The following is a 17,173-nucleotide window of genomic DNA, read 5'->3' on the forward strand; positions in this document are numbered from 1 at the left end:
AGCAATTTATATCTTCTTCTGTCACCTCTTTCTCTTCACATGCAAATCAGATCCAGGTTGAAGTCCCTGAGCAAATCGCTCCTTCCCTGGGTAAATGAGATAAGACTGGGCAATCTCTTTGGGCCAAACTGCACATAAAAGTAACTGTGTCTGCACTGGATACAGGGATTGATCATTATTGGAATCGCAGCACGTATGCATGAAAAACTAACCACCACCACCACCCGTTCCACGGCAGTCCCAAGGAAAATCCCTCCTCTGAAAATGGTATTTGCATTGGCAAGAAGTCCCCCCATTGGTGTCAGTAGGAGATTTCTTTCCAAAGTAAGTATTTGCTTCAGAGGAGAGATGATCTTCAGGACTGCAAGCAGGGGCTAAGTTCCCCTTCCATGCCTTCTGCAGTTCTTATAATAATCAGCCCCACCCTTCTCATGCTAGTTGTGTTTTTAAAAGCCTGCAGCACGTTTAACATCAAGTTTAGTTTGTATCCTGAAAAGTGCTGTAAGCATGCTTTTTTATTATAGAGATTGTGTAGCTTGTTTGTCTGTAGCAGGCACTAGGAAGATCCCCATAAATAAATATCCTAAGAAACAAGGAGTTGTGGGCTAGAGGACCCCTGGGCTTATTAATTCAAAGATGTGTGTCCTTTTTTCCATGTCATTTAATTGAGCTCCTTTCCGTGGGGCAGGTGGGGTTTTTATTTAGCATCAGCCCATGTGAGGCCATGTCTGCTTTTGCAGCTGAGCCACCCTCTCCTTGTGACTCGGATCCTTGTCTGAATGGCGGATCATGTGAAGCTCAAGATGATTCCTACACCTGTGAATGTACCCGAGGCTTCGTCGGCAGGCACTGTGAGAAAGGTATTTGCCAACCCTGAATGGAAGAACAGAAGCTGCCTTTCCAAATCTACTTTGATGCTATATATAGGACACACTATCATTTTTTTTCCTAGTGCAGGGTGATGGAATTGACTGCAGGTAATGTTCTTCCCCTCCTTTTCTCTCCTGTGGCTGGTCCAGTGCATGGTTCTCTCTCAGGTCAAAAAGACATTGTGAGAAGCCAAGACAAACAAAAAACAAAAAACCTTCAGGTTTTACTAAAATGTATTCTTCTACACAATAACAGCAATGCAGTAAAACAGGGTTTCCCAAACCTGGGTCTCCAGCTGTTTTTAGACTACAATTCCCACCATCCCTGCCCCCCATTCCTGCTAGCTAAGGATGATGGGAGTTGTAGTCCAAAAACACCTGGAGACGCAAGTTTGGGAAACCTTGCAGTAAAACAATTCTGAACGCAGTTAAAAAATAGAAATGGATATAGCTTAATAGCCTGGTGCCAACAAACTAGCACTTCCAGTTGCCAAATATTCAGAAAAAAACAGCTTCTAAACACCAAAATTATATTCAGCATACTTTGTAAGGCAGAAAAAATGACATAGCAACCTATCGCAAATAAACACCACTTTCAGTTGCTGTTAGTCTGTTCCAGTTGAGCAACACTTTTAGTTGACATAACTGTGAGACTGAGCAATGGTGATGTGCAAAACTTAAGCTGATGCAGACATCGAGACTCCTGCTTTGGAAGCAAATTCAATAAAAATTAATGACGCTTTATGTGGAAGTGCTTTTATTTTGTCTGCCGTGGATCTGTTGCCAGTCCTATTTCATTGGATTAGTCAGGAAAGGTGTCAGGGACACAGTTTAACCTGGCGAAAGGGCTAGAGGGCCAGTGAGTGAAACTCTTCCTTCCACCTGTCTTTTAAAGGGGCTTGTAACAAGTACGGATGCTTTTTTCCCTTCCCAGCAAAGCCAAAGCTGTGCAGTTCTGGGCCCTGCCGCAATGGAGGGACGTGTAAAGAATCAGATGGAGAATACCACTGCACCTGTCCTTACCGCTTCACGGGGAAGCACTGTGAGATAGGTATCTCTACTGCATGCACTGCCGCAATTTTAGCCGAGGGGATGGGGACGAAAAGGGACTTCTTGGGAGGTGTTAGGGAATTGTTTGCTATGTAACCTGGACCTTCTGTTTTCACAGGCAAACCTGACCCCTGTGCCTCAGGGCCTTGTCATAATGGGGGGACCTGTTTCCACTATATTGGCAAGTACAAATGTGACTGCCTCCCAGGATATTCCGGGCGACACTGCGAGATAGGTATTAGTGTATTATTTATTTCATTTATGAATCGCTTCCCATGAGGCATTTGCAATGTTGAAATATATATTTGTGAAACAGTTGCATATATATATATATATATTTAAAAAACTATATATAAACACACACACATTTTAAAGCAACTGTAGCAGCACATCCCACACGGATGTTAACTGGGTTCGAGGTCTCCATTTTGGAGGTTTGTTGAAAGAGGAACACCAAAAAACAATTGAGAAGGGGGGAGTTCCAAATGTAGTTATGGGATTGGATGGGTCTTCCACATGTGAGCAGCACATGTGAAAGAAAAGGCATGCCCTTCGGGCAATGACTAAGCCAGAGGCCTATTGACATTAGGCAGCAGGTATGGTTTCTCTCCCCAGAGGGTAAAGCCATCAGACGGGGTCTCCTTTTGGCAACCTAAGGGAGTTAAGAACATAATAAGAGCCTGCTGGATTAGGGCAATCAGCTTCTTCATCTCACAGTAGCCAACCAGATGCCTATAGGAAGCACACAGGCCGAACATGAGCACAACTCATAATGGCTAGTAGCCATCCAGTCCACTTTCAGGAGACTGCAACACTATTGTTTCCTTTATTTACTTCATAAAACTTACACACCGCTTGGTTGTGAAACCTCAGAGTGGTATACAAAAAATACAATGGCAAAGTCAATAAAAGTTCAGAACCCTACCTTCAAAACATACAAAAGTTAAAATATTAAAACAGATTAAAAGTACCTCAACTTTCTAAGCATCTGGGTAGGCTTGTCTGAACAAGAATGTTTTATGCAGGTGCTGGAAGAGTACATTGAAGGAGCCTGCTTGATCTCAATAGGCTGGGATCAGGATGTTGAATCTCCAAGGAGTTATAATTTACTGAAATCCCTATTTAGAAATACTCAACTAAATGAATGAATGAATTGTTTATATCGCAGATTTGAGCAAAGTGTTGAAGATTTGATTGCTTTCCATTGTAGAGGTAAAAAGTAAGCTAGATGCCAGGCATGCTATGAAATTAGGAGCTGGATTTATCCTGAACAGCAATCAAAAGTACTGATCAGTGGTCTAGGTTGAACCATAGCTGGAAGCTTAGAACATAGCTGCTTGGGTGGCATAACTACAGGTTGTGATAATTGTGTGCCTTGCAGCTATGTCATTGAACTTCTAAAAATTAATCATAAGCACAGTGGAATGGGCGATTTCCGTTGATTCTACAGTTCTTCAGGAGAGGAGGTTTAATCTTCTCCTTCCCTTCTGTGATCCCAATAGAAATCCCCTCTCCCTATGCTGCCTTTAGTGATTGGGGGCCGGCAACTTCCATTGGCACCAAAAGGGCTTCCACCCTCCTTTGGTACCAATAGAAGTTTCCCCACTCCATTACTAACTGGAGCATGGGGGGTTATTTTCCCTGGAATAGCAGCTGGTGAGGGAAGAATTAAATCTCCCCTCCTCATATGCTGCAGTCCTGGAGGAAATCCAGAATCCAAAATTCCAACATTGATGCAAGCTGAGCAGTTAGCGTAACACAGAGTTAAGTCTCTGGTGTTGGCGGTATAAAATATCCTGCAGTGTGACTGCATTACTAGGGTTAGAAATCATTTGTGTTACTGTCACATGTTGTTTCATTTTTTAAAGGTGCTTTTGTAAGCTCTGTTTGGAATACTAAATGGAACAATTTTGTATTGGTGGGCTGGGCTCTGCTTTCACAGCTCCTTCTCCTTGCCTCCTGCATCCATGTGAAAATGGAGCCACTTGTCAGGATCTTGGCAACAGCTATTTGTGCACATGCCCAGCTGGCTACACAGGAAGGCACTGCCAATCAGGTAAACACATAGAAAGGTAATGCCCCATAGTCAGCTGTGATAGGTCATCATGCCAACGTTTTCAATTCTTTTAAAAAGCAAAAACATTCAGCTAATGTTCTGGACTGCTTCCGAAGGTTTTTGGAAGTTCTGTCTGAAAATTTCAGCTTCTGTGAAATTTGTGTAAGGCAGGTTGGAACTTGCAGCTCGGATCCATGCTAATTATTTGCAGCACCACAAACTGCATTTGGGAGCTAAGAGCAGTGTCTCTTGGAACAAATGATGCTAACCACTGAAGGCTTGCCCTGGCGACATTAATTTTAGAGGCTGGCATTGCAGTTTTTGCTTCTCTGATGAAGGCAGGCCACAGCATGAGAACTTTTCTAACGTAACTCAGTAAGTCGCTCACACAAAAGGGAATGTCCTTTTAGGTTCTGTGTGAAGAACTAGGCCTTCACTATCCCCAGTGCTCTCATCAGGGCAGAGCCCTTATTTACATCAGTGTTAATTGTGCAGCTCATAGACTATATAACAAATGCATTGCTCTATAACCTTTCTTCTTCCACCCCTCCCCCACTCTTTCTTTTCCTTATAGAGGTAGACTGTGGTACCCCCAAGGAGGTGAAGCATGCCCAGGTGGCATTTAACTCCACTAAGCTGGGCTCTCTGGCAGAATACCGGTGTGATCTGGGTTATGTTCTCAGTCCCCAGAATAACCCCAGGGTGTGCAGAACACAAGGCATCTGGAGTGACCCTCCAGAGTGTAACGGTAACTTGATTTTGTATTTGAGTGAGTGAGTGATCAGGTCCTTTTCAACTTAACTTCAAGCAACAATTTCTGGTGACTTTAATATTTCATCAGAACTATAGTACTGTACTCTTCAGTGTCTGATACCTGCCTATTGTTCTTGTGAGAAGACAAAGTGGAACCAGACCAGTGCCAGTTTTGGTTCCTGTGATTATTCCGGAGTTCTAACGTTCTTGTGTATCTTGGAAGTCTTGGAGTTGATAAAAGGAGAGAGGAAAATCCCCTTGGGGAAACCATAGCACTTCTCAAGCTTAAGGAAACGATAAGGCAGATAAGCCATTATAAAAGAACAATAGGTGCAAGCTGGGCAAAGCTGACATAGCCCATACTGTGAAAGGGAAGCAACCCCTCTTGACCAGCAGCTAACGGGCAGCATGTTGCCCCTGACTAGTGGTGCTTACTGTGTGACTAGATTTGTGTTTGCACCTCTGGTTCCTGTTATCCCCGGTTCCCATGCTGCAGTGGGAGGGGTTGTTTCTAACATGCACCTTTCCTAATGTGTAGGCTGCTCCAATCCACATGCCCTGGCACATAAGGGAGGGGTGTGGGTGTCTGTGTCTCTTTCAGGGCTTTTATGGTTTTCCATTACAGCTAGATGGTCATCACTGAGAGCCAGTGTGGTGTAGTGGTTAAGAGCGGTAGACTCGTAATCTGGTGAACCAGGTTTGATTCCCCGCTCCTCCACATGCAGTTGCTGGGTGACCTTGGGCTAGTCACACTTCTTTGAAGTCTCTCAGCTCCACTCACCTCACAGAGTGTTTGTTGTGGGGGAGGAAGGGAAAGGAGAATGTTAGCCACTTTGAGACTCCTTCGGGTAGTGATAAAGCAGGATATCAAACCCAAACTCTTCTTCTTCTCCCCTCTCTGTTACAGAAATTGATGAATGCAGATCTCAGCCGTGTCTGAACGGAGGCTTGTGTAAAGATCGAATTGCCACTTTCCTGTGCTTGTGCAAAACTGGCTATACAGGACACCACTGTGAGTTGGGTAAGAGAATGTGCAAGTATGTGTGCCAGAAAGTTGCATGACGTTGTTGCCCATAGCACCACATCGGTGCTATGTCAGGGCGTACCATCAGTGTTACCATAAGCCCCATTGAGAAAGCCCTGGTCCATGATGGGCTTAACATCCAGCCATTTCTGAGCCAGGATTATTTCCTAGGAGACTTGCTGTGGCCCAGAGATTCAGCAGCAAAGTTGCAGCTGGAACATCTGAGGACTGGTGGGGAGGCTTCTAATGCTTTTGCTCTCCCAGCACTTTCTGCATCTGCCACTGTCACTAGATCCTGCAAGAGTCATAAGCAGCAGCAGCAGCAGCAGCTTAAGAAACCCAGCGAGGGACTAACATCTGGTTGCTTCAACAATCCATCCCAGGCCAGGAGCTCCAGCTGCAGAGTGGCATTTGTCGAAACATTGGAGAACTGGGGCGTGTGTGCGTGCACCGTTGTCATCATTGTACTGTTGTGTGTTCAATATTTTTAAATAAGAACTTTGGCTAGGGAGGCCGGGTATACATACACTGTGGTTTTCAGAGTAATGTAGCTTTTGGTTCTATTTATTTATTATTTAATTATTTCCAATATTTATATACTACCTAATGACAAAGTCCTCTGGGCGGTTAACAAAAATACAATAGGAGACAGAATAAAATCTGCAACAGAGAATGGCATCCAGCAGCACAAATAGAAAAAGCAGTCAAAGAAATATTTATGACTGAAAATTTCGAATTCAGAAAGGACCAGGAAGATTTTAGCAAGGGGCTTGCCTTTCTGTATTAAGGTTCAGCCACCTGCAGAATGGGAATGCTAAAAGACAAGAAGAGTTTTGCTGCATCAGGCTAAAAGTCCATCTAGTCCAGTATCCTCTTCCCACAGTGACTATCCAGGTGTTTATGGGAATCCTGCAAGGAGAACCTGAGTGCAATGGCACTATTCCCACCTCTGAATCCTAGCAACAGGCATGCAGAGGTATAATGCCTCTGACAGTGGAGGCAAATCCTTTATTGAGAAGGTCTTGGTATAGCAGCTATAGTATAAGGAGGCATCATCAACAGCAAGCTTCCCCTTCCTCCTGACAGCAGTGAAGAGATTTAGATGTGCAGTTCCAGGTGGGAGGCCCACTTTGGGCTAGGGATGAGAGAATGCAGAGATGGGAGAAAAGGGCAAAAGCAGAAGTGATACTGATAGGTAGAGTCCAAAGGAAAATGAATAGCCTTTACTGGATGAATATTTAGTGAAGGCCAGTGGATGAAGTCTGATCCGGCCCATATGTCAGTGTCAGTTTTATGCAGAGATCTGTCATTATAAATTAATAGAAAGGGTTTCTGGAACCCCAAGGCCATTTGAACTAGAACACTGAGACTTAATAGCTTTCTGAACTTTTTCACAGCCTGTGCTAGTTATTTCTGCTGCCACCAGATTTATACTGCTTTATTATCTCTGCTTTAAATATCTACCTTTTAATATTTAATAATATATGTATTTTCCCGTTGCTACTTGTTTTGATGTTTCTTACGGTTTTTACACGTGACCGAAAACAATTCAGTAAACCGGGGGGCAGGTTTGAAGTAAAATTTAAAACCCCATGCATTTGTGAGATGCAGTTTTTGTTGCACTGCAGAAGGAGAGTTATATTTCTCAGTATTAATTTGCCAGAACAGGCTGTGCACCACCTCCAAAGTTAACCCACCAGTAGTACTTCTTCTGTCTTGCCTGGATTGAGATTGTGGGTATTGGCTGCCATCCAACCAATTACAGTTGTGTGAGTAATGTGAATGAATGGGTGTACATCATAGTACATAGGGGAGTGGATGCAGGGGATGCTGATGAAGGGTTGATGGTAGTCCACTTAGGTTGCTGGCTTGTTGAGGTAGCTGTGATAAGTGTTGTGGTGGCCCAGTTGAATGCATAGAGGTCTTGGTCATGATGGTGAGCACCAGGAAACTAAGGCTACTTAAAGTTTAGCAGGACTGCAGTTCAGATAAACTGTGCCAATTAGGCTTCTACTCTGTGTGCTCTCTACATAAATCTGAGCGCTTTTAAAGCTGTGTACACACTATATAGTGTGCTGGACTATGCTGGATTTCGTCATCAATGCTGGCCCTTGTGGAAAGATAACTGCCTAGGTAGGAGAAGTGATTGACATTTTTCACCGTTACACCATCAAGTTGGATTTGTGGCACTGCAGAGGGGTTATTTTGTACTTGTTGGTGCAACACGTTGGTTTTTTGGATATCGAGTAATAGGCCAAGCTTTTCATAAGCTTCTGCAAAGATATTTAGGATGGTTTGGAGGTCATCCTCTGAGTGTGCGCACACTATGTTGTCATCAGCATATTGAAGCTCTATGGCGGAAGTTACGGTAACCTTATTCTTTGCTTTCAGCCTGCTCAGATTGAAGAGCTTTCCATCTGTTCAACATATGATTTCTACTCCGGTGGGGAGTTTCCCTTTGACAAAGTGTAGGATCATGGCAATGAAAAGAATGAATAGTGCTGGGGCAATAACACAACCCTGTTTAACACCAGATCCCACTGTGAATGGTTCGCTTTGAGAGCCATTGTTATCTGCGATTGTTGCTGTCATATTATCATGGAGGAGCTGAATGATGTTTACAAATTTATCTGGGCAGCCAATTTGCAGAAGGACAGTCCACAGGGCATAGTTAGGTCAATAAATGCCATACACAGGGGTTGGTTTTGCTCTCTGCATTTTTCTTGAAGCTGTCAAGTGGTGAAAATCATGTCCACTGTCCCCCTAGAAGGCCAAAAACCATTTTGAGATTTAGGAAGGGTCACCTCGGATATTGTTAAGAGACAGTTTGCTAAGATCCTTGCAAGAATTTTGCCGGCTGCAGCTAATAGAGAGATGCCTCGATAGTTCTGTCACATTTTTTTTAAGAGATTGATAATTTTGGCATCCCTAAAGTCTGCTGGGATCTCTTCTCTTTCCCAGATTTTTTCGATGAGCTTGTGAAGTTGTTGTGTAAGTTCAATTCCGCCCACTTTGAAGATTTCGGCAGGTATCCCACCAGGTCCACTGGCTTTGTTGTTTTCCATTTGGTTAATAATCTCCAGTCTTCCAATAATCTGGAAAGGGATAACATAAAACAAAACGATGCTTTTTAAAAAGCCACATTGACCAATTGTGGGGAAAATAACAATGTCATTGAAATACCCAAGTCATTTTCTTGGGATATAGTATAGAAAGGCCCATCTTGCTAGAAACCATGCCTTAAAATATGGGGGGGTGGATAAACTTCATTATGTAACAATATTTCAATTGTGTTGCTTAATAACATCGCCTTGTTTCTCTGTGGAACGACTTTGTGACTGGGAGGGGAAATTGGCAAAAGCAAGCTTTGGATGATCAGTGATCTCTTTCATGAGAGTGTTTTCTTTAAACTTGCTGAACTGAGTAACAGGGGAAGACTGCATAACTTCCCATTATATTCATATTTTCAGATAGGAAAAATTCTGTTTTCAGGTATGAGAAATGAAGACACAAAACCAAGCCCAAGCCCTTAATACAGTTGACATAGAAAGCCCTGCCTTCTGACAGGAATGGAAGGAATGGCATGGAACACACCTACTTGCTTATTAAAGAATGGAGCAATGCAGGCTTGAAGAAATGCCATTGTCTATTAATGAGGGGGAGGGGGTGCAATATAAAAACAGCCAGTTGGTTCACTAACCAATTTTTTATAATGTAGTAGTTATTAATTTTCTTTATTCATATAATACATTCCTATCAATGCTAAAGTACTTTTTAAACTTGCATAATGCTTCATTTACAAATTCTTATTTGTGCTTGCAGGATGTGACATGTGAGGTTTATTATTCTCTATAGCCTTTGGAAATCCCCTTCCTAAGGCCAATTATTAGTGCTAATGCGCTCTTAAATATGACTGTTCATTTCTTAGGACGCAATGTTAGCAGTTCTGGGTGTCCCTTTCTCTTTTTCCATTCCCACCTAAAAGCTGCTTTATGCAGAGCTGCTACCTTTGTAGGGTTTCTTCCAGGCAACAATAAAATAGCCTCTTACCCTGGTGTGGGGACCTTTTGGTGTATCCTGTGTGCTGTTACCGGGCAAGACTATATCTGTTAATGAAGTGATAATTGTAAAGCATAATTTGGTGAAGTACCGTATTTTTCCGTGTATAAGACGCCCCCATGTATAAGATGCCACTTATTTTGGGGGACTCCAAATTAAGAAAACACCCCTCAGCACTACCCGTGTATAAGACGAGCCCCAATTTTAAACCTACTTTTTTGGTTTTTTTAAAAAAACACCTAGTCTTATACACAGAAAAATACAGTAATTGCTGTATAAATGTTTGACATCAAACCTCCCTGCAACCCCATTGCTCTTTGCAAAAATAAATATTAATTAATGTACTGTAAACAACATTTACACCATCATATAGCTACAGCTGCCAAGAGTTAAAATTATCTTGCTTCTCCCCTCTTCCTGCCCCACTATTTTTGCAGAATTAAAACTGTTTTGTCATAACAGAGTTTAAGATGAGGAAGAAAAACACAAAGTTCTTCACTTTCTACCCCATTACTGCTGGTTTTCTACCTTTGATAGTGTTGTTGTGCTGATGAAGTCACTGTACTGCTCCCCCTCTCCCTTCTGCATTCTCTACAGAGATTGATGAATGCCTGTCTGATCCATGCAAGAATGGTGGGACCTGCACAGATCGACCAGGATCCTTTGCCTGTCATTGTCCTGAGGGTTTCATTGGAACTCAGTGTGAAACGGGTAAATAGTCTGTTGACCCTTCTTGGAACTTCTATCACTACTTCCTACTAGCAATTCAAGATCACTGGAATCTCCCAAATATCCTTAAGCTGCTCCATCTGTTCCGCTGGTACTAACATATTCCACTTTCTTTTAGCATAAATTTCTTAATATTGGTAACAGTTCAGGTTCAAAGGCAAAGCTTTGAAAGAGGTTATTCTTGGAAAAACTGAGTTATTTTCTTTAACCAATTCAGCTGCCATAGGCTGTGTGAGCCTCACACAGTAGTCATACGAAAGTTAGCATTATTCTAACCCATAGAAAATGCTATTTAAAGACCTTTCTAACTCAGAAGGTTTCAGACGGCATGGTGTCATGCACTAGCTGGCTAATACACATTATCAACTTTAAAAAATAGCAAGGTTGTTCTTTTCCTCAATTTGGATCAAAGCTGGCTTCTGGGGAAAACATCCAAATGCTGCATTTCATGATAGAATAGATACAGGATAGATAGGGACGTGGGTGGCGCTGTGGGTTAAACCACAGAGCCTAGGGCTTGCCGATCAGAAGGTTGGCAGTTCGAATCCCCGTGACAGGGTGAGCTCCCGTTGCTCGGTCCCAGCTCCTACCAACCTAGCAGTTCGAAAGCACGTCAAAGTGCAAGTAGATAGGTACCACTCCAGCGGGAAGGTAAACGCTGTTTCCATGCACTGCTCTGGTTCGCCAGAAGCGGCTTAGTCATGCTGGCCACATGAGCCAGAAGCTGTACGCTGGCTCCCTTGGCTAATAAAGTGAGATGAGCACCGCAACCCCAGAGTCGGTCATGACTGGAGCTAATGGTCAGGGGTCCCTTTACCTTTACTTAGATATAGATTGTGGCTAATGTTGTAGATAGGTGTACGCAGCCAAGGTCTCCCCATGGAAGCAACTCATCTGTAGTGAGTGGCTATGGTCTAATAAGAGGTATGCAAAATCTTGAACAGGAAATTCTGTAACTCAGAAGTAAATGGTTTGGTGCTGCATGTAAGCAGCAATTAGACAGGCTTAAGGAAACATGCCACCATCTATCTTGAATTTCTGCTGATTTCTTATTTACCGGGGAGATTAATATACTGTGCAGATGGATGGCCCCAGGGAGGGTTTTCACATGGAGCTAATGCACTGTACTACAGCAGGCATCTTTGCAAGGGATTCTCCACCAGATGCAAAGTCATCCTCTTAATTCCATGTGACACCTCCTACAGATATCTGAGTGAGTGTATTTATGCCCTCCAGAAGTGGATGCCTGTGAATCAAACCCTTGTCGGAACGGAGGAGATTGCGAAAATTACAGTGGCTCCTACCTGTGTGTCTGCCCAGAGGGCTTCTTTGGCTACCATTGTGAAATAGGTAAGCTGATATAGAATGGGAGCACACGTAGTACATGCAACGGTTCTTAGTAGCCTTTTAGGAAAGGTAGATGTGTGGGGGGGGGGACAGTATTTAGTCTGATCCTCTCCTGACGTATTTTCCTAAGGGAGCCTGCACTGTCTTGAAGAACCACTGTTCTGAACTGTTCGTTTTGCACTTCTTCCCCAGCTAGTGACCCCTGTTTCTCCAACCCCTGTGGGAGCAGAGGCTACTGCCTGCCCAGTAATGGATCTCACATCTGTACCTGCAAAGTGGGCTATACTGGCAACAACTGTGAGAAAGGTAAAAAAGCCATTTCCATAGTTGTCTGAAATAGAGTCATTGCTAACCATGCTGATCCCAGAAAATGGTAGACATATAGCAGGCAATAAAATCCTTTTAAAATAGGTTGGGTTTTTTAATTGAGTTTTTCAAAATGAATAACATCACTTTTTATATTTTACAAATAACAGTAGTAAACTACAAAAGAAAAGGAAGAAAAACACAACATTCAAACCGACATTGTATTTTACAAAACGCAAAGCAAACCTATTCAGGTGATTAAAATCAGCATCAGCTTAAAAGAACTAAAACACATGCAACTTCTACATGTCTAAACATGCAACTTCTATTTTTTCTAAACAAAAAATGTTTTCATCAGGCACCAAAAAGAAAAGAATAAAGTGAAGGTGCCTGCCAGATGTCAATAGTCAGGGATTTCTAAAGTGTAGTAGGTGATGCCACATGAAAAGACCAATTTCTTACAAATGCAGAACAAGTATTACATGGCACCTTAACACTGCCAGTTTCACAGATCAAATCAGCTGAATGGGCATATATGGTGTAAGGCAATCCCAGAAGTAAACCGGTCCCAAGCTGTGAAGGGCTTCATATATGTTTGTTGAAAGTTGGGTTACTTTGGTGATTCTTGTCCAGTTGAACTGAACTGAAACCAGAAGAGAATATCATTCAAGGATCCAGTGCTAGATCTTAAGAGTCAAAGGAGTAAACTAATGGGAGCCAAGGGCCCACAGAACCTTGCTGTAGCATTACTACCCAGTATGAATGCTCATCAAGAACTTGTTCCCACTGGGGCAAAGTAGATGAGCACATTCCCATCTGTTGTGCTCATAATGCACCATGTGATGTGGATTCTCTTTGCAGATCTGCATACTCAGTATCCCCTCAAAAAAGTTATGAAAGTTAATGCAGTTCAGAATTCCATATTTGAAACACAGCACGTTTAACGCTAGCATTCTGCCAGTCTTGCCTTAATATATTAAGTTTATATTAATCATAAACTATGCATTCCCCAACCTTGGGTCCCCAGGTATTATTGGACTTCAGTTCCCATCATTTTTGATCACGCTGGGTGGGAATGATGGGGTTGGAATCCAACAGCAACTGGAGACCCAAGATTGGGGAAGGCTGCCTTACCTGCTTCCTCTTGTATGAAAAATACGATAATGAGATGAGGGAGGGCAATAATTCTGTTTTTTAATATGTATTATGCTTCCTTTTCTTTCATTTGCATTGACACCCTGAAGAGCTGCTGCCACCAACGTCATTAAAGGTGGAAAAGGTGGAGGAGACAGGGCTGACAATCTCTTGGCGCCCTCCCATGGACCCGGCTGCCAAGCAAATGATTGATGGCTACGCCGTGACGTACGTATCCTTCGACGGCTCTTACCGCTGGACTGATTATGTGGACCGAAGCCGTGCTGCCCACCATTTGCGGGCACTAGCCTCCGGCAAAGCCTACAATATTTCTGTCTTTTCAGTCAAACGCAAATCGAACAACAAGAATGATATCAGCAGGCCCGTCATGCTCGTCACTCGTACTAGTGAGTAGCTCATTCAGCGGGATAGAGTGGTGGGTGCAGAAATGCCTGGCTCCAGCAGTGAGGCAACTGTGTTTGCAGGTCTCTTTCAGACCCATAGAGGCACACAGCACGTTTCCCAAGCGATATGGAACAACAGAGCACAATGTCTTTTGTTTATAAGAGGAGTTTCTTCCCTACCAATCCGGTGTCATTGCTGTCACACAACAAATTAAGTTTATATATTCAAAACACAAAAACATTGGCCTGCACCCATGAATTTCCACCCCTCCACGCCCGGTACTTGTTCTCCTGCAGTGTCATCTATAGAAGTAAAAGTTGCTGTTAAAAAGAAATATGTAGTGGAAGTTGCATCTCCGAAACAAAACAATTGCCACACCCCACACAATTGTCACTCGAGAAACATTTGTAGAAGAACATCTTGTTTCTCAGTGTCTACTAATCCTTTAAGTATAATGATGTAATAGAGTCCAGAAGAGGCTAAATTGCTTGGATTTTGCTTTAGGTGCATAGCAAATATTGTAAAAGGAAGAAGGAGAAAAAAACGAAGGCGGAAATGCAATATCCATTCCCATTAACATGAAGAATCCAACAATCCATTAAAAAGTTAAGAAAGATGCATCAGACTTATTTAAACATATGCGTTTATATAAGCCATTGAAATTCGTGTCCAAATGAGATTGTCGATTATAAGATATGTTCAGATGACAAAATGGACGTAAGATCTTCAGACCACTAATAGATGGTGGGTATTTGGGTTTTTCTAGTGGTGTTTGAAATGCCCCCAACAAGGTGTTAACGTGCTTGTTCCCTGATAGCATTCTATGCCTAGCTTTCTTCGCTAAGCCATCAGTAGTGGTCTTTGAACTATATGTAATAGCTGGCTTTTTTATTTATCTTTTTTTAAGCATAGAATTTCTAAGAAAAGGAATAAAAAATATAGTGGAATCACAACAGTGGATAATTCCACTGTATAGTGATGCTCGTTTGGAATGTATGTTTGCTCAAAGTAGAGTCCTGGCGGGCAAGGGAAATTCCATCTAATCAGAGAGTATGATTGAATTTCTCTTTTTGGTAGGGAAAACAGATGCCAACAAAATGACAAATGATCTTGGGGAAGATCTGCTTGCACTCTCTCCCCCCCCCCCCGACTTTTTACTGAATGCTCCCCCCCCCCCCACCAACACCTCTCTAGACTTTAACAAAACATGCAAGGAGCATTCAGTAAAATTGAAAGACAGCATATTGAAACCTGATGAAAGAAGAAGATTTTATGCTCTTATAACCTGCAACAAGATAATGATTAAAAGCAAAAGGAGAGGTGAAGCAGAAATTTTATATTAGGTAATGAGGCTGCCCTGAGAGATGTCGCAAACAATAGACTTTTTTTCCTAGAGGAGGGAAAATATCTCTGCCTCAAGGGCATGAACTGATAAAGCCAGAAAGAAACCACCCTGAGGGTAGATTTATTGCATAACTGTTATTATTTTACTCTGAAATTCTTAGTGATGCTCACTGTTTCGAAAGAACCAGATAGACCATTGCGCCAATCTCTTCTTCTATTGTGCTGTACACATTTCTTGTCAACCAGCTGAAGTTGGAGGCCTTTTATACAGAGCACACATTATGCTTAAAACCAGGCTTCCTCAACCTCGGCCCACCAGATGTTTTTGGCCTACAACTCCCATGATCCCTAGCTAGCAGGACCAGTGGTCAGGGATGTTGGGAATTGTAGTCTCAAAACATCAGGAGGGCCGAGGTTGAGGAAGCCTGCTTAAAACCTCCTTGCTATAACTAATGTGTATATCCCATGAACTGTTGAGGGAGCTGAGAGTCTCCCATCATTCACCATCAGAGACTTTTGCTGCTTTGTAATCCTTTAAGAATTATATGGAAAAGGCTTCACTGGTAGTTGTCCATCGTCAGTTTAGCCTGTAACAATCCATTACTTTAGGCATTTCCATATGCAAGTGTGGTTTCTCCCCCATGTCAGTTATGCCACTTTGTCAACCTTAATGGGATGGGGATTGTACTGTTTCACATGACGGAACTAGCAGGATTGGTTGAGTGATACTGACTGAACAATCCTGGTGCACAGATAATTTATAGGAAACAGTGCTGCAGATTTGCCATATGCATTCCTCTGTAGCCTTCTAACTCCTTCTATAGCTTGTGGGATATTTGCATGCATATGATGTGTCTTACTCCCATACTAGTTAGCACCCTTTGCTTTTAACTACTTTCCTACTCACTTCTGCTTTAGTCCTACAGCATTAAGTTGGCCACACAGGAAGCTGCCCATCTGGACGGAGCCTTAGTTCACAGATTTATACCATCAAGCTTTTTTTTTAATGCTCTTGGGCAATCAGCTGGTAACACCACATCGGCAGATCTCAGTTTGACAAATCACTTAGCGTATTCACAGGAACATCTTGCTGTTACCAGTCAAGAACAAGCCAAACGCTGTACATGGTTCATACATAGCAAGCCCTTCATCTCCCTCACCACTATGAGGTTATATGGAGCCTGTAAATAGAAGAAATCATGCTTTGAATAAGTATGGTGGCAGTGTCTGCTGAGAGAGCCTACCTTGATGTCTGGGGCATTCTGTGGTTTCTATAAATTGTAGGTTTATCCTGGCTATGCTAATCCTCTGTGTGATTTGGCATTAAAGCTCTTTTAGGTAGGGGTTAGCTGTATTGGACTCTGCTGCATGGGAAGCATAACTCACCCTTCCTAGGTATTGCCATCCATGTGGGCTAAGGAGCTCAAGGTGGCATGCCTGGTTCTCCTCCATTTTATACTCACAGCAACCTGGAGAAACTATGACTGGTCCAACATCAACTCTATGGTTCTATCACCTAGTGAGCTTTATGTCTGAGTGGGGATTTGAACCATGGTCTCCCAGGCCCTACCCTTAACACTAACCACTACGCAACACCAACTTTACTAAGTGACTGTGCCATATGGTGTCTTATGGGTGACCCTTAAATGCAAAGAAGGGTCCCATGAGGTTGCAAGATGTCATGTCCTATACTCCCAGTAAGGGAAGGAGCCCTCTGCTGTAGAAGTCTTGCCAGAAAGCCCAGACTGACCCTTTTCTTCTGTAGGAAACTACTGAGATGAGAAGGAGGCCTCCAGCGGGGCAGGGCTCACCCATGAGGATCAAGTGAGTGTGTCACTGTCAAGTGGGGTGAGTCGTAACCGCCTCCTGCGTTTCCCCTCTCTCATCCTGCCAGGACCTCACCCAGTGGAGGGATTTGAAATTGCCAATGTGACTGCTACAACCATTACTGTGCAATGGGCTCTCCACAGGCTCAAGTACGCTACGGTCAGCAAGGTGCGTGTGTCCATACGGCAGCCGGATGATGTGGAGGATCGTGCTGTGGAGTTAAACAATACAGTGACAAAATACACATTCTGGTGAGCAAGAAGCAAGAGA

At 43.0% G+C, this 17,173-nt stretch overlaps 1 protein-coding gene across 3 annotated transcripts in view; it reads left to right on the plus strand.

Moving 5' to 3' along the window:
* SNED1 (sushi, nidogen and EGF like domains 1) overlaps positions 1-17,173 on the plus strand; it is a 73,932-nt gene that overhangs the window by 39,686 nt on the left and 17,073 nt on the right. For all 3 annotated transcript variants that reach the window (XM_083613679.1, XM_083613680.1, XM_083613681.1), the window contains 11 exons: positions 741-860; positions 1,804-1,920; positions 2,038-2,154; positions 3,862-3,975; positions 4,550-4,723; positions 5,636-5,749; positions 10,409-10,522; positions 11,777-11,890; positions 12,080-12,193; positions 13,438-13,734; positions 16,971-17,154. In XM_083613679.1, the coding sequence (XP_083469805.1) occupies positions 741-860; positions 1,804-1,920; positions 2,038-2,154; positions 3,862-3,975; positions 4,550-4,723; positions 5,636-5,749; positions 10,409-10,522; positions 11,777-11,890; positions 12,080-12,193; positions 13,438-13,734; positions 16,971-17,154 (1,579 nt within the window). The remainder of the gene's footprint in view (positions 1-740; positions 861-1,803; positions 1,921-2,037; positions 2,155-3,861; positions 3,976-4,549; positions 4,724-5,635; positions 5,750-10,408; positions 10,523-11,776; positions 11,891-12,079; positions 12,194-13,437; positions 13,735-16,970; positions 17,155-17,173) is intronic.

Source organism: Podarcis filfolensis (assembly GCF_964270895.1).
Source record: "Podarcis filfolensis genome assembly, chromosome: 5".
Classification (NCBI taxonomy): Eukaryota; Metazoa; Chordata; class Lepidosauria; order Squamata; family Lacertidae; genus Podarcis; species Podarcis filfolensis.